General features: G+C 36.9%; 1 protein-coding gene across 1 annotated transcript in view; it reads right to left on the minus strand.

Annotated features, from left to right (window-relative positions):
- The window catches only part of p3h2 (prolyl 3-hydroxylase 2), a 55,634-nt gene that overhangs the window by 1,869 nt on the left and 29,382 nt on the right, over positions 1–24,383 (minus strand). The window contains exons 2-14 of the mRNA XM_079891237.1: positions 14,911–15,063; positions 13,682–13,871; positions 11,429–11,560; positions 10,634–10,761; positions 8,401–8,490; positions 7,645–7,685; positions 7,481–7,572; positions 6,971–7,098; positions 6,732–6,827; positions 6,209–6,359; positions 5,068–5,185; positions 4,512–4,587; positions 4,291–4,431 (exon numbers count right to left, since the gene is read on the minus strand). Of these exons, the coding sequence (XP_079747363.1) occupies positions 4,291–4,431; positions 4,512–4,587; positions 5,068–5,185; positions 6,209–6,359; positions 6,732–6,827; positions 6,971–7,098; positions 7,481–7,572; positions 7,645–7,685; positions 8,401–8,490; positions 10,634–10,761; positions 11,429–11,560; positions 13,682–13,871; positions 14,911–15,063 (1,536 nt within the window). The remainder of the gene's footprint in view (positions 1–4,290; positions 4,432–4,511; positions 4,588–5,067; positions 5,186–6,208; positions 6,360–6,731; positions 6,828–6,970; positions 7,099–7,480; positions 7,573–7,644; positions 7,686–8,400; positions 8,491–10,633; positions 10,762–11,428; positions 11,561–13,681; positions 13,872–14,910; positions 15,064–24,383) is intronic.

Consider the following 24,383-nt stretch of genomic DNA (forward strand, 5'->3'; position numbering starts at 1 on the left):
TCAGAAGTAGTAGAAGCAGTTGTAGTAGTGTCAGAGAGTTAGAGAACTATCATTCTCATTGTCGTTATTGTGTCATATATGTGTTAGGGCTGTATATTATTATTATATCAGGTTAGAATAGTTACAGTATATTGTTATTATTAATTATAGTAGGCCTAGCTATATTATAGTCTTGTTATTAATTAGATAGGATTATTTGGATTGCTTTGGATTTTTGGATCTGGACTGGACTGCTTTTTGATTTGTTTGCTTTTTGTGACCTCTTCCTTTTTTCCTGGTAATGGAGCCAGCAAGAAAGAGGAAATCCTCCCCTGTCTGGACTCAACAGAAGCATCAGTGTCATCATTTATACCAGCTGGCACTGCCATTTTTATGTTCCCCTGCATCCTCTGTGGCTGGAGAGGTTTTGTCCAAGAAGAGGAATCGTCTAAACCCCAACACACTTGAAATAATTCTGTTTCTCAATAAAAATCTAGTGTAAGCCTTCCTTCACCCACCCCAAACTGCAGTGTTGCAGTTTGCTCCTCTATATCCCCAGTCCCATAAGCACAACACTGCACTAAAACTAGTAACAGTTCACTGCACAAAACCCCCCAGAAACAATTCTCCCACCCTAGACTATTCTGTTGCAGTTTACTTTATTACACTCCCTCCACCCTCCACTACTGCACTCAACACAGTGTCACTTTTGCTGTTCATACTGTCACTATCCAAACAATTTATGATTAACTAATTGTGTGTGTGACAGTTGTCTCTGCACAAGTAAATTCAGACAGAGAAAGATACATATTTTATTTTATACCCAGGCAATGGACAAATGTCTGCTCAGGTCATTGGTTCAAAATGAATGAATTTGTCTGCTATTTCTTTGCACAGTAGCTAGGTGTCACTAGTGAGCAATGCTGAATGAAGCTTCGAGTAATGAACCTTTGGGTGAAGCAATGGGCTGCGAGGTCTCAGTGGTTCAGGAAGCCTCATTTTGCCATCACTAATGACAACTACATAAATGACATGTCCAAGAACGCTGTGGAATCTTCTGGACTTCCTTATCAGGTTTGGCTCGAGTATATTGTATAAATGCAATAGGCTCTATGCACGATCGCTTCCCGCGTTTTGTCTCAGCCCGCCCAGTTACATCCGGTGCTGGTTTTTGCATTCGGTGGAGATAATGGCAAATTACACTCGCTGTTTACAAGAACTTCCAGCGGTTAACGTGAATGATGTTAATATTGTGAGGCAGTTAGCTGTCACACCTAAGAGTAAGAAAGAGAAGGGCTTTAAATTCTATATATCGAGCTACATCGACAACTTTGATTGTGAGTATTCTCTCATATCATGCAAAATCCGACTAGCGAATCGGTTTCTAAAATCGTTGTCTCCGTTTCTGCGAAAATTAATTTTATGAAAGTTTTGCCGCTAGTACACTTCGCTATAGAACGCGCTATGCGGAAGTAAAGATGCTGGCTGAGATTCTACCGAAAATACGTCATACGTTTTTCCAGTTGAAATTATTTGGTTTTTATGATACAGAATATATCCAGAAGTAACGTGTTAAGGCCCTGATATATTCACGGCAAAGTTCTTTTTCATTCTTAGTTTAGGAGGAAAACGAAGTTCGCAATACGTGACCAGCAATATACTGTTATCGAACATCTCCCACACTGCTGAGAGCGACGTTTAGATAGGGCTGTCAAACGATTAATCGCGATTCACGAGTTCACACTTACATATAATTTGAAGGGGTAAGTTTAATGCGTATTTGGCGTGCTGTCCGGAGGGAGGGCTCCGAGCTCGGAGTTCGGCCCGAACCCAGAGTACTCCCCCCGTATGTAAGTGCTTAGGACTAGAAGCGTGGAGAAGGGGTGGTGGAGGGATGCTGCAAAAACTGTCAATGGAATGAGGTGAGACTGCTGAGTATATATACACCTCTTACCATTGATTGCTGAGTGCTCTCCACCTGTGTTAATTATCTGAACGTGCTCCTCCCGAACCTTGTTAATAAAACATCATTTAATCGCATCCAAAATAAAAGTTTGTGTTTACATAATATATGTGTGTGTATGGAGTATAATTATTTTCTATATATAAATACACACACATGCATGTATATATTTAAGAAATATTTGCATGTATATAGGCCTACTGTGTATATATATTTATATTATATATAATTTATATTATATATAAATATTTTATATATAAATAACACATTTTTCTTAAATATATATGCATGTGTGTGTATTTATATATAGAAAATAATTATACTCCATACACACACATATATTATGTAAACACAAACTTTTATTTTGGATGCGATTAATCGCGATTAATCGTTTGACAGCCCTAATAAATATGTAAATATGTGCGGAGCGTTTTCCTCTCATTAACAAAATAAACGCATAACAAAATGGAGAAAACAGCAAACATTTTAATAAAGCATAAGAAAAGCATCTGATCATAGCGATGTGGATATATTTGCACGAGCTCTACGGTGCCCAAGTAAAGTCACATCACGTTTATATCACTTTATACAATAGATAGCTTAAAATCAAGCGGCTTTACCGTATTAAAAATGAAAAACAGTGTCAGTGCAGTTCTCCAGCATGTTCATGTTTTTACTTACGGACGTCTGACCACAACGGACTCATGAGGAGAAATTAACTGGAAAAGATTTTGACGTGAAAGAAGGCGGAGCCTCAGCGCACACCCACCTTTAACGTAATCGCCACGGACCAATGGTAGTACAAAGGTGTTTACAGCGGAGCTTTGGCACGCTGTTTCGAACTCCAAAAAACTTAATTTTGTTTGAAATGACGTCACAGCAGTTTGTTCTTCAATTTTGCTTGAAGAAGCCTATATCAGGGCCTTTACTAGTATCTGATTTTGCAGATACGGTAGTTTGTTTTATCAACAATTAGTGAATATAAGGCTATGTTTACACGTGGATGGTTATTTTCATAAACGGACATTTCACCCCTCTTCGTTTTCAAAACTAACATTGTGCACACAAACCCGTGTATATGCGCTCAAGAGCATGCCAAACTTGTAGGTGGCAGTGTAACGAGAAGCTCAAGCCCATGTTAGCCAATCAGAATCCCCAAAATAGTCACATTCTGTGACGTCGCTGCCTAAAACTCCATTTTTCCTCAGTTTACATGCAAACGTGCAAACGAAGTTTTCCAAAATCTCCACTCTGAGTTTTTAGAAAGAATCGTTTTCAGAGGCGAATTCTCTGTTTGCGTGTAAACGAAGGGCACAAACAAAGGGAAATGTCTCCGTTTTTCAAAATAGCCATGTAAAATAGTAAACGGGGCCTAAAAGTGCAATTTCAGCAATATTAACTTCTCCCCCATTGTTGTTCAATCATTGTACAAGTATGCAACGGTTGGTCTGTGTGGCATTTGTCCCGCCCCTCCACTGTGATTGGATGGCTATGTAAAAAGTGACAGTGACCAGCGTTGCGTTTTACCCAAAATTGAAAATTGTTCAACTCTCGATGACGAGAAAAAAATGACAAGCACCCATCCATTTCGTCCAAGCTTTAATAATGCCTGGAATACAAGCCGCTTTCTCGAGCCCCTCCACTGTGGACAGCAATCTTAATAGTTTAACATTACCAAGCTATATGGGCAAACAAACTCAATATTTATTATATTTATATTATATTTATATACTCACTTATTATTTCCTCATCACCTCACTGATTTTCAGGCATATATATATATATATATATATATATATATATATATATATATATATATATATATTTTTTTTGTTAGGTTTTAAACATCAGAAGTCTTCCATTTTTATAAATGGTCTTACAGAAGTACGTTTTATTAAAAAAAATCCAGGAAAATTTAAATGTCTTGTAATATGACCCCTATAATACTGTATAAGTAATATGAGGTACAATTCAGTTATGTATTCAATTAAAGTGGTCAGGGTTCACTGACGCGTAAAGAAATACTCCAGGCCAAAGGGCTTAGAAACGCGTGTATATGAACACAAAGGGGCATCATGTTTCTGTATTGTGAGAACAGGAAGTGGTTTGGTGGTTTGACAGCATTCACAGGTGGCTATAACACTTCTGTATCAGTGGGCAACTGTGGCTCGGGACTTGTGCCAGATACAATGGAAAATTCCACTTAATTTCCAACTACAGATTTAGTGACCTGAACAACAATATGCAACCATGTTCATGTTCATGTTCATATTCATATCGTAAGCATTATCAAAACCAACATTTTACAGTAAATGTAATGTCTATCACAAACGAACAAGGTTTCTCACCAGCTCCCTGTAGTGGGGGTCTAAAGTGAACCATAGTGCCACGGCACATCTCTGCCCCCTAGTGACCGCCCGAACGCCGTGTGGATTCTCACCGCCAGATGAGAACCCGACCATCCGCCCGCACCGGGGCTTCACTGACGCCTGCGACAGGAAACAGAGCTTTTAAACACTAAACTCTACCTGAGGTGACAGAGGAGCAAAATGCAGTTATTTTTCCTTACAGTGACAGTTTTGGCATCCATTTCTGTAAAGATGAATTCTCCGCCATCAAAATCACCGTTCAGATACAACAGGGCACTGAAGGATGGAAAAAAAGGGGAAAGATAATTACTAATTTATTTATCTTATTTTTTAATGCAGAAGTAAGCAATTTCCTGTGAATGTGCGAGACTTACAATTCATTACCTGCTAGGTAAATAACTAGAATAATAACAAAAAGTGCAATAAACTGTAAAACTATTTGCATGATAAACCAGTGTTGATGATTATGATCATAAATTAAAATAATATAAGAAATACCAGTTTTCAATATTAAGCAGCATAATGGGCCGTTTTTGTGAATTCGTTTCTGGAAGTGAATGAAACCGGAAGCCAGACACATTCAAGTTACAGTTGGTCGCGCTTATTCTTATGTTAAAAATATGGATGGAAATTTTCTTAATGTAAAAAACTTTTAAAAATTACCATTAAATACAATCAATCAGGCTCACAGTCAGCTTGTAGTACAACTACATGTAATTCTGAGGGGTTTAAAGCAGTTTTAACACTTCCTCTTACCTGTAGTCTCGGTAGGTGTAAGCGGGAGGCTCTTTCCAGCACTCATTCGCTTCTGGGTCCAGAAGACAGTTGTCAGCATGTATCGGATGACTGAGGTCGTTTCTGTAGTCCTGCTGACCTAGTAAAATATTTAAAAAACAAATTATTATATAAATAAAACAACTGTGTGTGTGTATATATTGAAAATGTATATTTATATATATATATATATATATATATACATATATATATTGAAGCCTAAAATTACAATATTGAAGCCACTGAAGCCTAAAAGTTTTATGTGCGATAAATTCAATGTTGAATAAAATAAAATATATGTTATTTCTACAGCTACTGTCTATTTGATGCTTTTCTCATTTAACACAATAACAACTTTAAATTATCTTTTGGGGGATTGATTAATTCGATTAATTAATTGCCACATCGAGTAATTAATTAGATTAAAAATGTTATATATATATATATATATATATATATATATATGAAGAGTTCAGATGCAAAAGCCTCTAAGTGCCATCTGAAATTTTCTTCTAGAATGATCATTTTTATCAAGCTCGTATATTTAAGTTCAATAATTTCACTTAAATGGCAATGCAAATTACCTATTAATTGTCATTTAAGTGAAATAACTTAACTTAAATATACAAGCTTTATAAAAATGATCATTCTAGAAGAAAATTTCAGATGGCACTTAGAGGCTTTTGCATCTGAACTCTTCATATATATATACATATATATATGTATATATATATAATATTATATACTATAATAATTATAATAAATATATACTATATATAAATAGACATATAATAAAGTAATAAATACAAATTGTAAATAAAAAATTATATATATATATATATATATATATATATATATATTACAAGTAATCTATACTATATAAATATAACAAATATTATAAATCAATTTATATAAATAAATATCAATTAAAATAAATATTACATACTGTATTACATATAGTACATAAATAATATAATACATTATATATATATATATATATACATATACTAAACTTTAGTATATGAATATAAACGTAATTCATGATGCAATGTGTAGTATACTCTTACACAATTGATCAAAATGTGGTTTAATCTGAGGTAGAAACTGAGAGCTGAAACCATACCAGATATGGCAGTCCTACACACCAGATGTGTGTATGAGAAATGCAGAGTGGAGTTTAGCATGAAGTACGACTCAATTATCCGCCTGGCCTTCTCGCTGACATCATAAAAGAGGCGGGCACTTTTTAAAAGAACACGTCCCTCATAGCCATACTGCAAAGTTAGATCATGAATAATTAATTACTGTTACACTCAGGACTGTTTTAATTATTCATGCCTGTCAAATCAAAACATACACAATATGATAAAAGTCGACATGAAATCAAAATAAACAATTTTTTTTTTTTTTTTATGGAATATTCCAGTATTTATTATAAATGATTTATCAACCTGTCACTCACATGAGATCGCCCAATAGCAAACCACAACCATCCAACCAATTCCTGATGAACAAAATCAAGTCCCGCCCTATATTTTTTCTTGTTTGTGAAGCCGTTTATACGTCACTAGCAATCAAGCTAAAATGTGGCACGCTATTTATAAACACAAATATCAGTCAATGTTAAAAACTAAGGAAGGTCTTACCTTCAATGTTTTCAGTACTGTCGCCCCTTCAAATTTCTCATTGGGTGTGTGAGGAGACATTTTCCCCTTGTAACCGTCGCCAGCTGCAGTGACACTCTGCCAAATAAAATATTCATATTATAATTCCAACTACAATTACAGCATTTAATATGACATAAAATACTACTATAAAGAAGTACAGTGATATATGGCACATGCTTATTAGGTCAAACAAGCACCAGTAGTGGAAATACACTCACATGCGCCAGATGTTTGAGCTCGGAGCACTGGTCCTCACTGATGACATCATCAAGAAGCACCCTTTGACTTCCATTCAAGGTGTGGGAGTTTTGTACAAGTCTTACATTCTCATACAGCAATGGACCTCCTATACACAAATGAACACAAGTTTACTTTTAATAACCAATAAAAATGGTAAAACATCTTAATTAGTTATGGAAAAGTGCTGAACCAGTATATTGTAACCAGTATGTTGGTCCAATTGGTGTGGATAATTGAAAACAATCTACTTTTTTATACTTTTTTTGATGCTTTGAGGTTTCTATGATATTGTCACTTAAAACTGTCAATGTGTGGAAAAGAGCTTCATGAAGCAAATTATATTCATATTTGGATGAACTGCTTTCTTAATTCGAGACAATTTTTGGTCTCCTTTTTGCATTTTTTTCCAAGTTATGTTTATGGTGTGCAGCTTTATCCGCCTGTTACAATATTTAAGGTCCAGATCATTTAAAATCTGTAAACATCACCTTCCCGCAGCTCTTGTAACAAAGACATAGTGACATTTCTCTTTGCTGATATCGGCACATAGTCCATCCAGCCGTCGGTACCAGAAGGAATCCTAAAGACACATATTCAAGACATAAGGATGATTCTCATTATGATTTATTAGATCAGTAAGAAGAACGCCTACCTGTTAGCATCTTCTCTACCGCCTGAACTGCTCCAGTAGCTCTGAAGAGAAACATCAAAAGCATCCATTAAACACATTATAATTATGAAGAGCTATGGCTTCATGATGACAGATGGGCTTGTTCGAAGATCCCACCACAAGGGGGCGATGTAGGTTGGTTTTTAATCTCAAATCTTGCAGGTGCACCTGTTCCCTCTCACAGCTGTTACAAGATTAAAACATGTCCTTGATCACTGTTATGGCCCATTCCCTATGTCTACATGATACATTCGAACTATTTTATGATATGTTTTCAAACAGGCATCCCCGTTCTTTGATTGGTTGGACAAACAGATCGGGATGATGAAACAAACAGCATTGTTTTGAAAAAAGTGAAACGACAAATGTTTAAAGTGCATTTTTATATTGGTCAAATTGGAAAATCATGGTTTAAAGCCGTTGGCTAAGTTCGGCTTAAAGCAAATAACGCTCCCAATGCAAAAATTAACTGGCTTTATTAACATTATAAGTGAGCCCCAAGGAATATATTAATATAATAGATAAAGAAAATCCATGTCATGACCCCTTTAAGATTTGAACCAAGCCATAAATATAATTTGAGAAAAACTAATACATTTGCCTGTAGTATTTTTTAAGTTGGTCATTTTTTTTAGCCAACATTTGGAGAAATCAACCTACAAATGACTTGCTTATACATGTCTGCATATTAAAGAAAAGAATTTAAGAAACCATTTCTGGCTCATTCTGTGAACTTACCCCTTCCGTATAGGCCACTCCAATGTTATTGCTGCCCATGAGGAGCAGGTCTGACTCCTGTTTGTGTCGCCTTAGGTACTGTTCAGCTTCCTGTGGCATAAAAAGCATAGCAAGACTAATTGTATTTCCTACATGGGGGAGGTTGAAGATTACGGCCCTCAAGCATCTTGTTTGCGACCCGACAAAATAAGCGAAATAGCGATTTCTCTTGCCATTCTCCAGGACTTTTTATTAGCAGTCACAGGCACTCGTTTAAAGCAGATTGATATAACTAGAGCAAAGTCTGCTGCTTCTAAGTGTGGTTGAGACCACATGAAATGGCAGCCTTGGTGCCCTTTTGGGGGAAAAGTTACATTGGTAGCATTTGTGGCTTTGTGTTATCCGAATGCAAACAGCTCGCAAATTGTTTCAGGGAGCTCTGCGGTGTTTCTGTGAAACATTTCTGGCCTGTATGAAAAGACCGTGCTGTCAACACAGTATCTCGGCGGTGGGTTAACAAGGTTCCAGAGGGACTAGAAATCGGGCAATCAGACATGGCAGCAAGCCATTTAGATGGAAACACTCTGGAAAAGAATGTACTCGATTGTTATGAGCTATGAACTAAAGGATCTTGCATTGAAAGACACATTCAAGCCCTTTGGCTCTTGACTTAACAAACTTATGTGCCTTTTACAGTGCTAATAGCTTTCAGGCTTTCCGAGGAAAATCTCTTTTGGATGGTTCAAGAGTGCGTGCAGCCACTACTGTACATCTCGAATACATGATTGTTCCAATGTGTTTTTGCACATATAGCCTCCTCCTAATCTCTGCAGTCTGCCCTTGAGTTTGCTCAAGTGATTTCATAATAGATCTGGACCAGGAAGATGATCTGGATCTTCAAATGCTGCAAATGGCGGTCCAAGAACTATCACTGTCATGAACCCGAACTTGCTCCATGGGGGCTGTTGCTAGTGTATATAGGGTAGGTTACTTCATAGACGAGCTAAACTAAAGGGAACAAATTGTAAAATTAAATGTATTATCTAAGGAGACCCATTGATGACAATAAATGTAAAGTTATTAGTCAGTAAATAGTAGATCAATTGCCCTGAAGTATCATAACAGCCCATGTCAAATGGCATCAATGACAAACAGGAGTGTCCAAGAAAAAGAAAAGAAAAAATGTTCTTAGAAATTTATTGTATTTATATGGTTTTGAAAAAATGTTAAAACCATTTTCAAGAAAAGTTTCAATTTAAAGTCGCGATGTAACGGAAGTGGAATGAATGGGTGATTTTTATTTTATGCCATCTTTAATGACTTTATGTCATGTGGTGTGACCAAGAAGTAAAAAGTACCATTTTTGGACCTAACAAACAAAAGTTTTATTCAAATTCTGAATTGATTACATATCGACTAAAAAGCTGCTCATCACCGCGATAGCACAATCTCACGAAGTTCCGTTATAATCAATGAAGCGGTCTACACTGCACAATGAATCTCTTGTTAACGTAATGTCTACACTCTGTTATAATGAGAGGATTTGACCGTCAACACATCTCATTGGCTATTGCGTTCAAGAAATCAACGGACATGTCTGTGATAGGCTACATTGCTCAACTATGCAAAAAACATGTTGTAAATAGAAACCTTTGAAGCTCCAGATACACACGGGACCGTTTGCCAAATCGCTAATGTGCTATTATTACGGAGCTCTGCCTATGATTATTTATTTTTGTTAATTGATCTTATTCTGTTCATTGGTTATTTTATTTATGAATGGATTCCATTGTTTTCAAAAAAAACTTTCGTCTGACAATAAATCACATTTAACTGATCTTAATTGTAAAACTGAGAGTAGGCATTGGTCCACCATATTTCACCAAGGTCCACTCACTTTAAAATTTCTCAACATAAAATAATAACTATAACAGAAAAAAAAAAAAAAAAAAAATTACAAAAAAATTTAACAATACTAAAATAACATCGGTGAATGTACCAATTTTAAATAATTATTATTTTTTTATTTTATTTTTTTTTTTACAAATATTGTCCTTAAATATATATATTTTTAAGTAGTCACACTACATGACATTTTACAACCCGAAATAACCTTGCCATGACATAAAAATGTCAAATGAACTGATATTTAAGAGCCTTATTGAGTTTGACAGTCAATGAGGGTCTGCAGGGGTCCTCTGTGTGACATTTCCTGTGTTAAGTTTTTTCTGCATGTTGCACCGCTGCGTCTCACCTTACGAGGCTGGCCATCATGTCCCAGCACCTCCCTGTAATACTCCACATTCTCAGTCATGAACTCTTCGCCTTCGTGGAATAACAGGTAAGTCAATGCGCACTCCAGAGCCTCTTCATTCCTCCCAGCTGAACACACAGAAAACAGAAACAGTTATTAAGTGTTAATGAAGCCACCAGGGCTCTGTTTCTTGGCTCATCTGGGAGATTATTCATCCTGTGATTCTTTGGAGTCATCTTTTCCCACAGTCACGTTTATTTCCTTTTGCAGACCTACGCGCTCGGAAACATTTGCATTCCAGGCCAGTGACCACAATGGAACAAACTCCACAGGGCTGAGCGAGTGGAAACACGGCTTTGGGACACGCAATAGAGACGCCATTTGTACACACACCTGCATAACTTACCATTTTATGAACAATAAGTGTCTGTAAAAGTACAATTTCTCATATCAGAGATGTGAATCTTTTCCTTAAGGTAGGAGTGAAAAGTTCAGCTTTGACGTTTCCAAGAAGAAATCAATCAAGACTGAAATATTTATGAGACTCTCCTTCTCCTTTAGAGAGTAATTTCATGATTAATGAGGTTTTGTCAATTCAAAATGATTTTCAAGGTGCTTTTAGTTGATTATAATAACCATTGACATTTTTCTTTCCCAATACGGACTATTTGTACAATTTGACTGATGGAAGTCAGTAGTATTGTTGCCAATATCTTCTATCCTGAGTAAAAGGTCCAAGAAGAGAATTGGGGGTCAGGATCATTCAAGCCAGTTTTGACATATATGGGTGTTTACCTTGGAAATAAGCAAACTGCAGGTAGTCGTAATGCAATGGCAGGTAGTTTTCCATGGGCGATAGGCGACCGGGGCGGGTGGCCAAATCTCGGACACACTCGTGCTCGCAGTGAAGAACCTGTGTGTAATGATCTGGAAGACAAAGTACAACATTTAGGGTCTCAAGTTCAAATTGGGGCCATTAGCCAGTTTATATTCTCCATCTTGAACCAGTTTCAACACATACAGATGCTGAATTTGAACTATATACTATTTCTTGTGGAAAAACAGAAATAGGGCATTGAGGCGGGATTTAATGGCTTAATAACACACTGTAATCGTGGTTGATGTAGTTGAGATGTGATCTTCTCCCAGAGTGCAATGGAGTGAGATCATTTAACTGGGATCATATCAAAGATGTCGAACCGGTTGAGGTTCTGGTGTACTTCATGTGGAAAAGGTTGAAGATTAAATTAAAGAGCTGAGAAGACTTTACACTCACTTTAAAGGGTGAGTTGGTCTTTTATGATAGGGTAGTAGACAGATCGTTCCCACATGAAAGTGGGAACAGATTCACAAATAAAAAAGATGAGTAAGAGCATCTATCAAAAACAGGTTTAACAAGCATATTATGGGATGGAGAGGCTTTTTTGTCAGTCTATTCATGTATGCACAAAGGCATGTAACTCGCGCTAGACTTCTTTTGTAAATTTAACAACAATAACCTAAAAAAAACATGAAAATGATGAAGAAGCCCAGCCCATCTGCTTTAAAATACCTTTCATTAATACGGCAGATAATGAGTCCTTAGTTGTAGAAAACCGAAAAATTCCCAAAACAATGTCCTCAGGCTAACAAAAAACATACAAACACATGCTCTCAAATGGGCATCATCACATGACATGTACAATAAATCATGAAATGAACAGAAAATGTCAGTGACATCATTCTGAAGATTCCTTGCTGAACTCTGAGATATGCCATCATGCACAAAACCCCCTGAAGCTAATGTCAGAAACACTGACAAATCCTGTGAAGAACAAGTCCTCTCACGACTGGCCAATTCTTCAATCTTTCTCAAAATGTTTTCCACATTTAGGCTATAAATCCATGTCAATCATGCTAGAGTTTTTCACATCCTTCCTTAATCAACAGATGCCATCAGTAATAATTAAGAACTGTTATGGCAGCTTAATACATTGTTTTATAAGCCAAATAAAGGGGGGATTTTATGATGTAAGTGTTGGTGAATTATGACTCCCTGTTTGACTTTTATGTACACTGTATCTTTCACATGATTAAAAGATGTCCATTAGTTATATTGGTGCCCTTCACACTAATATTGCAGCAATTTTCCTGAAATTGAAGAGTTACAAGCAGCTAGAATGGTGAGTTCTGTCAATAACTGGGTATATGAATATGATAAAAGAAAATATTAAACTACTGTTTAAAAGCTTTGAGGCCAGTTTCTCAAGTCTCTCTGCTCAACAAGGCTGCATTTATTTGATTAAAATATTATTACAATTTAAAAATGACTGTTTCTATTTGAATATATTTTAAAATGTAATTTCTTCCTGTTATCAAAGCTGAATTTTCAGCATCATTACTCCAGTATTCAGTGTCACATGATCCTTCAGAAATCAGTCTGATATGATGATTTGATGCACAAGAAACATTTCTGATTATTGTCAATGATGAAAACAAACACACATAAACTAAATAGTAAATTAAACTACTAAACATTAATATTTAAAATCACTTTGATTAACATTAAATCTCAGATGGACTGCTGAGTTTCAAAACAGTAGTCTGGTTTGAGCAAAGAATGCAATGCAGACAAAACATGGCTTTTGTTTTGCATGTTTATCAGACGTAAGCCTGTTTTCCCAGAGTAACTTCAAGAGCTAGCTGGTTCAGTATTGATAAATTATAAAAATGAAAAAAATCAAACACTGGATTCATCTTAGATCCAAAGAAGTTGAAATGCTTGTACTATCATGTTGTACTATCATGAACTGCCTGTCAGACACAACAATAACAGATTGTACTGCAGAAAAAACTGCCTACTAAGAAACGACTTATACAGAGGTCAGAGAACGGGAAGATCTCCATTTCTGGAAACACAAATAGCTCTGAAGACACGATATGCACAATGGAAAGTCCCAAAGAACCACATGAAAATGGAAAATTCCCAGATTCTTCTCAAGACCGCAGATGATAGCTTTACCACATTAAGAGGAAGCAGGAAAGCTTTGAGTACAAAAGCATCTGTACCTGAGATTAGCTCGTAGAGGTTGTATTTGTACAAGACATGATCCTGCTCCTCGAAGTGCAGCGGCCCTTCACAGAGAGCCCGACACTCCACATCTGCACGATAATACTCGGTCAGAGCCTCTTCAAAGAGCGTCACAGACTCTTCGTAGTTGCCTTTGTCGTACAGCTTCACCCCAGCAAAAAAGGCTCTCTGTAAATACAAAGATGCACTTCATGATACCGAACTTGGTGTTTCAGGCCTTGTAGGGTGTTTTGGCAGGTTCAAGAAACATCAAGCAGTGGCGTAATTGGTAACCATAATTCTGGCAACCGAAAAAAAAATGAATGAACAATTTTTGGTTTCAGCTGAAACACATTTGGAAGGTTGATTTGACGTTTTAAAATCAATCTTCATTCTGATGAACCGAAATCTTTTAGTCTATGCTGTGCACAGTTGATGCGTGAGAAAAACTTCACTAAACTTGACTGTAGCATGCCCGCCATCCAATAGTCGTTTATTGTTAATTTTGATATGAAAAAGTCTCGGCTTTAAAATTCTGTCAATTCAAACAATAAATGACACTGTTTAATGTGGTGTAGCAGATCGCTGTAGCTGCTTGCACGTGAACCAATCATCTCTTCCTCTTTACTGCAAGTTATAGCATGACGTGAACATGAATGAACATCAGAAGGTATGTTGGATGATACGAAACAACTTATCACGTAATCACTCAATCAGTGTTTCAACCGCGGCAAGACGTCAGTAAATCAGCAAGTAAACAATGTCACGTAACGTTACATTTACCCCAGGAAAGCCATTCAAGTTTTTATTACAGCCTCATTTTAAATGTTTATAGTTTACATTTACATTTATTCATTTAGCTGACGCTTTTATCCAAAGCGACTTACAATTGCTATACATGTCAGAGGTCGCACGCCTCTGGAGCAACTAGGGGTTAAGTGTCTTGCTCAGGGACACATTGGTGTCTCATAGTGGATTCGAACCCGGGTCTCTCACACCAAAGGCATGTGTCTTATCCATTGCGCCACACCACCCCCAACAGTTAGTTCCCCCCAGATAGTTCAACAACAGATTACTATATTAATAAAAAAGTTGAATTTAAATGCAATTCATTTTTTATAAACTCTTGACTATTGACTATTAAATCAAGTTTCATTTTGCTTTCGTATTTTGGGTAAAAGAAAAGATTTCGGTGCATCACTAGTAACTGGTGTCGACAGTCACTCACTTGATGTGGGCGGGATTCCCGGTCAATGAAGTGTTCCTCTTTTACACCCCTCTGGGCTTTGTACTGCTCCAGATCCTCACCCATCTCCACATGCTCAGGGTTGGCCTGGAAATACGTATGAGCAGCAGCCACAGCTTTGTCCAGTTGCCCAAGCTGTTTCAAACAAAGAGAACACAGAAACGTTTTTAAGAAATGAACTCTGGAGGCCCTTTCTTGTCGCAATTTTGAAATGTACTATTTAAATATTGAGAAATTACAATGCCAATGTCAAATAAAGTTGTAATGCGATATCATGTCTCAAATTATATTTGAGAAATGACCACATCATGGTCTTCCAGAGACAACTATGTACCACAAGACAACTATGTACCACAACTAGTACACGACAAATCATTATCAGAGTTAATAGAAACCCTTAACCCTGTAAAATGTATTCTGGTCTGAACTGGTCCTTTCAGAAGTCATGCTCATCTTGGCCTCTGAAGCGGATTACGAATTTAAATAAATAAACCGGGGACTTTTTGATCAATAATTCCAATGAATTATGCTGGAAGAAAAAAAAAGTTAAAACAAGTTCACAGAAGCCGTCAGATGTTATTTTTCGGCTTTTATGAACTGCAGACCTCAAATCTGTTCGGCAGATCTTGGATTGTCATCTGTTTCTTTAATCCTTCATAGAATCAATATACTATATGAAAAAAATCTGTTTTAAGTTTATACTTAATGACTCATTACAAAACAATGACAAAGTTGATGATTTCACAGAAGAAGAAAAACAACAACAGTATTGCATGGTTCTTCTGGAATGTACTACAACAAATCACAAAATACACCAGAGGGCTATCAACCTCAAGACACTTTTAGGCTCAAACTGATCTTGGTTTCACTTTTTGCATAGCTTTCAACAAAACATTCTCAAACAAGTTGCATGAACCACATTATATGGTGGTTTATTCTTTATAAAGCATCCTTTGGTCACTATTTGCTATTGTTGTGTGTAAAAGAGCAGCTTAGACATTTCTCAAAATATCTCCTTTTGTGTTCCACAGAAGAAAGTAAATCAGACAAGTTCGCAACGAAATGAGACAGTGATGACAAAATTTTCATTTGTGTGAACTTTGAGAGACCATGGTGTGATCACATTTACCATTTCGTAAATCGAATCGAATCTCGCATTTTCAGTCATCCAGTCATTTCAATAGAAATACACGCAATCTGGAATTGTTCATGCAATTTGAAAGCTTCTTCGCCTGAAAGTGACTTCTTTGCGTGCTGTGCTACATACATCCCTACACTATTGATAATAGACAGTGGACCTTTTTTGCAAATTAATTTTTATAATGTGACTGCACCTTTAGTACAATGTTATGTAGCTTCTGATGTCTCCAGATACAACCATAGATGGACCAATGCACAGTAGAAAGGATGATCCTGAATCAACCGCCTCTTTTTTCCTTCTCTTTTGAGACTCAGCCAAGGTTTGGTCTTTTATCTGCTACGGAATGAGGCAGGGAGGCTAAAAGCTTAGGAGGATATGCTTGGTTACCTCTGAAAGGCCAAAGAGCAAGCTGGCGTCGACTGCATTCCTGTGTCTTCTTTCTACCACCCCCTCGTCCACACGCACTCTCGTGTCCCCATTGCGAATGGATTGCAAAGACCCTGATTGGATATGGGGGGTATATTTGTTGCCCATCCAAATGCTGACCTGTCTGATTTTCTTCCAAAGCAGTTCAGATCCCAGGCTTGGCCCCTCTGATCCGACTGTGATGTTCAGTCACCTGGCCAGTTTAGCCCACATGCGGTACAGTAAGCTATCAAAAAATCCTCATGCCCTGACAAATCCTGTAATCGTCACTGAACAGTTACCAAAGAGTTCACAAGAGGTTATTGGAAAATGGCCCAGTTAGTCACAAAAGCGCAAACACAGCTAGGAATTAGCCTGGCTCGGCACATTGTCTGCTCACATTCACATCTCGCGCAGCTGCATCTCAGTTTTATTTACCAAAACCTTGCATTTCTGAGACTTGAAAGGTTTAAACCTCCAAATTTAGATGTATTCATATGCGTTTGATGTTTTTATATAAAATCGTTGCCTCACAAATACAAGTCATGTTTCACTCTGCCAAAACCTGGTAGACAAAGGGAAGTAGAAGCACATGACTCTTTTACAACCAGCATATTTTAAGTGAATGAATGTTTTGAAGCATAAACCTCCAACGCATGGTCTTAACAGCTTTAAACAAGAACTGTTCCTTAGTGCCTTGTGAACATTGCAAAATACTTTTCTGTCCTGAATGTTTTCTTGCACATTTTACACATCTAAATGCAGCTTGGGTGTGTATTACAAGGTCATTCCGCGGTGTTATAATATTATGTTGGCATAAACTAACATTATACAACATATTATAACCTCACATAGCTTAACATAACATACAAACATAACATAAGCTAACCAAACATAACATGCATGCAACATAAGATAAACTAACATAAACCTAACAAGATAACCCATATAACACGTGCATCCAACATACAAGCGAACCTAACATTACAACCTATAACATATAAGGTAACCTGACATAAGATAAGATAACCTAAAATTATATCATACAACCTAACATAAGATAACATAACTAACCTATAACATATAAGCTACCCAGACATAACATAACTTAACATAACATATAACATAAGCTAACCTAACTAGGGGTGTCCATGGTTAACCGATTAACCGTTAAAAATTGCGTAACCGAGTGAAACATTTTGCTCGGTTAAGTGGCGTCAATGGCGTGCATTGAATTTAGTTGTAATACATTTTTGCACCACCAGAGACCGCTAGACCAGTTTTCTAATATGAAGCGGGCAAAGAAAGCGCGCGTCCGAGAGTGAAGGCTGTGCGCGAGCCAGAAACAAACATAGTATCCGCGCCACTGATCGCAGCACAATAATATCTTTCTGCAGAGCCGCAGAGCCACAGCTGTACCCTGGCTGTACCCCAGCAGTTTTACCCCGCGCATGCGCAGTTTCATCACAACAGTTTTACCCGCAGAGTCCGTTTACCGTTACATTAACCCATACAATTTGTATTATGCATTTCCTAAACATGTACTTGCTAATCAAACACTTTATATGAACAAACTACTAATCTATAAAACACAATCGGTCTTCCGACCTTTTACTATTGTGTTGATATGCGCGAGGGAGAGAGAGCAATGCAGCGCTCGTGTTGTTTGAAGGCGGTGAGAGTGCGCGCGCGCGCGGCCGGGGCTCTCTCACTGTTTGTTCTTATGCGCCCTGTCCACTGATCTAAATAATTAGTTGTTACGACGACTTATTTGTTCCCTCGTTTTAATAAATCGTGGACACGTTGAACTAATTCCCTCCCTCATTTTGATTTAACGAATTACAACGTGGCCAAAAACAGTTTGATACTATTAGTGAATGCTAAAGACCTATTTTTTGTGAATTGGTGAATATTCAGGTGAATTATTTCGTGGCCACGAATGAATAATAATTATTAAACTGTTTTTCTTACCTGTGAAGATAGCTCTTCAGTGAAGGCCGACTATTCTCGTACAGCTTTTTATTCCTTTTTTTGTGTGTGAATTGGTGAATATTCAGGTGAATTGTTTCGTGGCCACGAATTAATAATACCTCAGCACGTTTTACAAGACCCTTCTCGATCGCAGCGGCAACGAGCACTTTGATCACTTGATTTAAAAAACAAAACATTTCAGCGCTAGATAGATCGCCTAAAAAAAAAACAACGAACGAAATGAATGCTCTGCTAGTTAACTGGAGATGTTTGGTTTATTTGTATTGGTATTCGTGCCGCGAGATGTTTCAAAAGTGGTGGGGATATCGACCTTAGAAAAAGTGGTGGGGACATGTCCCACCCGCAAATTACGCCTATCTCGGGGTTGCGGCGCGCACGGTTAACCGAGTATTAACCGCTAAGGGCCTCGGTTAACGGTTAATGAAAAACTTGAAAACGTGCAGCCCTAAACCTAACACACAACCTAACATAACATATAAGCTAACCTAACATAACAAAGAACCTAACATAACATTCAATCTAACATAACAAACTATAGCATATATGCTAACATAACATACAACTTAACATTACATGCAACCTAACATAACTTAACATTACATACAACATAACATAACATAAGCTTATCCTACTAACATAACCTATCATAACATACATTCTAACATAGCTATAACTGTAAGCTAACCTGACATAACTGTTAGTTTTAGAGACATGAAATGGTGTCACATGTTTGTCTTTAAGTGTGTGCTAGGCTTAATTAGCTTGACTGAAAGAGTAGCTGGAATAACATCTAAACAAAGACCTGAGTCACTTGAGCCTGTTGCTATAGCGAGTCCTCTGAAAACATATTTTAGCTCACTTCTAAATTACTTCAACAGGTGGTTCTGCAGCTGTTCACTGTACACTTACACAAATCCATAGTGCTGGCTTTACCAGATATTCTCAGTAAAACTGATTACATAAACCTTTGGTATGCGTAAAAGAAAGAAAATCCCTTCATTTTATATCAAAGGGATACACCCCCATAGACAAACATAGTGCGCAAGACGTTGAAAAAAGTAAAAACCAAACAACATGAACCAGTAGTTTGTTCCAAATTGCATAAACAGACTTCAGCTAACATTTGAGACTTTTGGGTAAATATTTTCCAGAGAGCACCTGTGGCCCTCGTAACTGCTCTTTAATATAGCCCACACCACCGAAGCTTTTTTCCCTGCATCTCCAGCCAGAGTTTATAAACCATTTACTCACTGGCTGTAAAAAAAAAACATCATGTTTGATGTGGGATACAGTCGAAGCCAAGTCGAAGCATGCATGCTTTTTTTTTTTTTTTTTTCAGATGAAGAATGTCAACAACATGTTAATAGGTCTGCATATGCTTTTATGTACTGAGAAAACCAAGCTGTTTTAAAGAATGTTTTAGTTGTTAACAAGAAAAGAGAGCATCCATTAATGTGCTTTTCTTGGACTAAGTGAACTACTCTAATGTCTATTAAATTACTTTATTAATTTAATTAATTTGTTGTTGGAGCTATTAGTATTCATAATACACAATGCTAATTTAACTTTTAAATTTCCTTTTACTATAAATATAGGGCATTTACAAATACTATTATTCTTGGGTTAGAGACTGGATGAATAAACCTGATTTGTTTACAACGAAATATTCAATAATAAATAAAAACTCAATTGTCAAATAGCAAATGAAAACATATAGTTTAATCAAAGGATAAGCTAATATTTAACATGTTCAAACAGAACATATTGTCTGAACAGTGATATGGCTTAAAGCTGAAAACTGCCATTGGCCTGTTTTCACTCAACACTAAGCAATAGAGAAACCACAAGAATCTATTCAAATGCACCAGAATCCCCATATTAAATCCAATGTGTTTACAAGAGGGGTTGATTTAGCTATGTCTATTTTTCTGACTTCACATTAACCGTAATTCAATCACAAACATGTTTTAGAGTTTATAAAACTTACCCTTGCAATAATAACAAGAAATAGTGGGAGTTTTGTATTTACAGAAGTAGTCTGTAGAAGTAGAAGTAAATTATATATTATTTTCAGAAATATAAACAGCAGAATTTATTGTATTTTCAAATTTAAATGCCTTGTCGATTTTAAGAAAAATGCCTTAAATTATTAAGTACAATCAACTTGGATGTTTAAGTCATTTCAACTTAAATTACATTAAACTGACTTGAAAATGACTCAACTTATTTTGATGAGTTAAAGTGATGTAAAAATATATCTTGTCATAACTTATTGATCATATGTTTTATTGAGCAATGCACTTATTCTATTTTATTTGGAAAACATCCATGAAATGTGACTGGTCTTTCCTTTCTTGTATCTACAGCCATCCATCGCTTTTAAAATAAGAGGGTACCTAAAACTTTAAAGCCAAAATGTCATTTCTGTGCCACTAAAATGACCAAACATAACTGCATTTTTTCTCTCAAAATACTACACTCGTCTTCAAACTGAACTGAGCTATTGTGACACACAACATCAGGCTGCAATACATCGCATTTTCTGCCACAAAGTCAGCTATGAGGAAAAATCCACTTTCTCCACCTAATTATTATTTATCCCCGTCTTTCTTCACCACAGCTAAAACCTGAAAGTCAAACGGCTGTAGGGCACGTAAGACACGTGCGGCAGAAAACAGCCCAGACTTGTGGGAATCCTGTGGATGATGTCATACGTCTGGGGCGTGGCCTGTGCTGACACACACTAGCCCTTTTCTCTGTGCCTCGGGCCACACCCACTCCACACACATCTTGGTTTAATAAGGTAATGTCTGAGGAATGTCTTCAAAGCAGGATGGAACAGACAGCCTCTTTCATTAGAGCGAAAACAAGAAGACATGGCATAGCTGGAAAAAGCAAAGAGTAAAAATAGGCCTGCAATAATCCAGCTACTGTATGCTACTGCTCAATGGAAGTCTGTGAAGGTGGGATCTGGTATTTAGATGGTTTCTTTGGTCGTTTCTTGTTTAGATGAGGTGTTTGTCTGTAGTTGATTTGTTTGTGCATAATTAGAGGGAAGTTAGTTGATTAGAAGTTAGATTAAATGTCAGGACTGACTTGTAAGCCTTTTTCTTTGGTAAACAGTACTTCTGTTGTGTCTGAAAGAAAACCTTCAGACAATAACATCCCATGCTCCTTTAGATGTTTCAATTTGGTATTTTTTGTAACACTTTACAATGAATTAATTTGTTATCATTAGTGTTTTTGTATTTACTATCATGACCTAACAACAAACAATACTTTTACAGCGTTTATTAATCTAGATAGTTATTTCCTACATACAGTCATGTGAAAAAGAAAGTACACCCTCTTTGAATTCTATGGTTTTACATACCAGGACATAATAAAAATCATCCGTGGCAGGTCTTAAAATTAGGTAGATACAACCTCAGATGAACAACAACACATGACATATTACATCGTGTAATTATTCATTTAACAAAAATTCTAAATGGAGAAGCCATGTGTGACAAACTAAGTACACCCCATGATTCCATAGGAATTAAGAGGGTAAGTAACCGTCAGGTGCTGCTGTAACAACTCCCAATATTAGCAAGATTACACAAACACAAATAAATACGGTTCCCCCTTCACGTGCAAATTTAGTGTATTGTATCCACCAATCATAACATAGTCCCAACCCCTTCACACAACAATGATAGATGCAGGATGAACAAAGTCTCAGTGTCGATATGATCCGATAGTCTCTCCAATATCAGCTGAAGCAAATATCTCATTCTCTTACCGAGTAAAAAGTCCATCCCAAAAAGATATTCCAACGCTCACAGTGATGGGTCCAATTGTATAACCAAACAGTCATGAAACACTACAAAAAGCACAGGTAAATCCAGCCAGTGAGGCATTGCAGCAAACTTGGAGATACACCTGTGCTGAGTCTCAATTCGCCTACTTATACTACGCCCTAAAAGTATATACTCTTTTTGTGAAGAAAACGTAGATACTTTTGAGTGTGTGACAAAAAGTAGACAAGCTTTGGGACATACTATCACGTCATACAATTGCGTCTTTAATCATCTAGTCAGTTAAAATCCGACACATTTTATTTCCAGCCATATCGGAGAAAAATGCAGAAGCACGTTGATCTGCAGTCCGCTCTAATTGGTTTCATTGGAGACTCTCTTCATATTAATGCATAATGATGCATTTAAAAGTTAATGGCATTCAAGAAAGTTGCCAATCTTCCGAGGAGTGGACGTCCCAGCAAATTCACCCCAAGGTCAGACAGTGCAATGCTCAGAGAAACTGCAAAACACCCAAGAGCTACATCTCATACTCTACAGGATCAGTTAGCATGTTAAATGTTAAAGTTCATGGCAGTACAATTGGAAAACGACGGGACAAGTATGGCATGTTTGGAAGGGTTGCCAGGAGAAAGCTTCTTCTCTCTAAAAATAACACGGCAGCATGACATAGGTTTGCAAAGTTGCATCTGAACAAAACTCAAGACCTCTGGAACAATGTCCTCTGGGCAGATGAGACCAAAGTGGCAAAACCGGCATATCAGCATAAACACCTCACACCAACTGTCCATCACACTGATGGAGGGTTGATGACTGTTTTGTTTTGCTGCTGGGCACCTTGTAGTCATTGAGTCGACCATGAAGAGTCAAATGTGAGGCCATCTGTCCGACAGCTAAAACTTGGCTGATATTGGGTCATACAACAGGACAATGATCCCAAGAACACCAGCAAATCTACAACAGAATGGCTGAAAAAGAAAATAATCAAGGCTTTGCACTGGCCCACTCAAAGTCCAGACCTCAACCTGACTGAAACCTCACTGAAATGAAGCTGTTCTAAAGAATAGTGGGCCAGAATTCCTCCAGAGCGATGTGAGAGACTGATAAAATCATACAGAAAACTATTACTTCAAGTTATTGCTGCTACAAGCTATTGAATCATGGGGTGTACTTTCTTTTACACATGGAATCTCCATTTTGGCTTAATTTTTGTTAAATAAATAATGACACGTGTAATATGTAATGTATTGATGTTGTATCTACCTAATTTTAAGGCCTGCTAAGGACTAGATGATTTTTTATTTTGTCCTGATACGTAAAACCATAGAATTTAAAGAGGGTGTACTTTCTTTTTCACATGACTGTACTACAATTTATACATATATTAATAATAGTAAATATTTCAAATTGTATAAAATAAAATAAGTTTGTCTTTTGAATGAAAAATGGCAGACGGGAGTCTTCCTCTGCTATTCACTGTCACTTAGCAACCAATACATGTAACAGTAGCAGCTCTGGGCATGTGACCCAAAGTGCAAATCTTATTGGTTGGCCAGTTTTGTTGGCAGTGTAAAAACTGTTGCATTGACGGCATGCAAACGCCGTTTTAAACATACGTTTTAACCAATTTAAATGTTTATTGGACCAAATTTTCACACCAAACATTTGTCTTGGTGTGAACAGGCCTTCAGACTTCCAATTGAGGAGGTTCATAAAACCTGGAGAATTAGCATTTCCATTCATCTCATTGCAGTTTCTCGGCTGATTGAGGGTATTGTATCCCATTTGTATCCAAGCTAACCTCTCTTCCCAAACCCATCCCACCATTTCCTTTCACTTTTCTCACTTCTACGAATCCCATTAAAGGCTTAAAAGGCCCATAAAATAGTAATAGTTCTATAAATCATGGTAGGTAGCTTTCCTAAAATTTCCTGTTGCATTAGTGGAGACAAGTTTTATATTATGGATGGAGTTAAAATTCTCTTGAAACATCATCCAGCTTTCACTCGATTATAAAAATCTACCCAAAATTTGATAAATGCACACAGTTAATAGTCCTCAACATCTTTTGCTCCAGCACTTCATTTTTCATGTCACTCCGTAGGATCTCTTGGCCC

This window comes from Squalius cephalus, assembly GCF_949319135.1.
Source record: "Squalius cephalus genome assembly, chromosome: 13".
Classification (NCBI taxonomy): Eukaryota; Metazoa; Chordata; class Actinopteri; order Cypriniformes; family Leuciscidae; genus Squalius; species Squalius cephalus.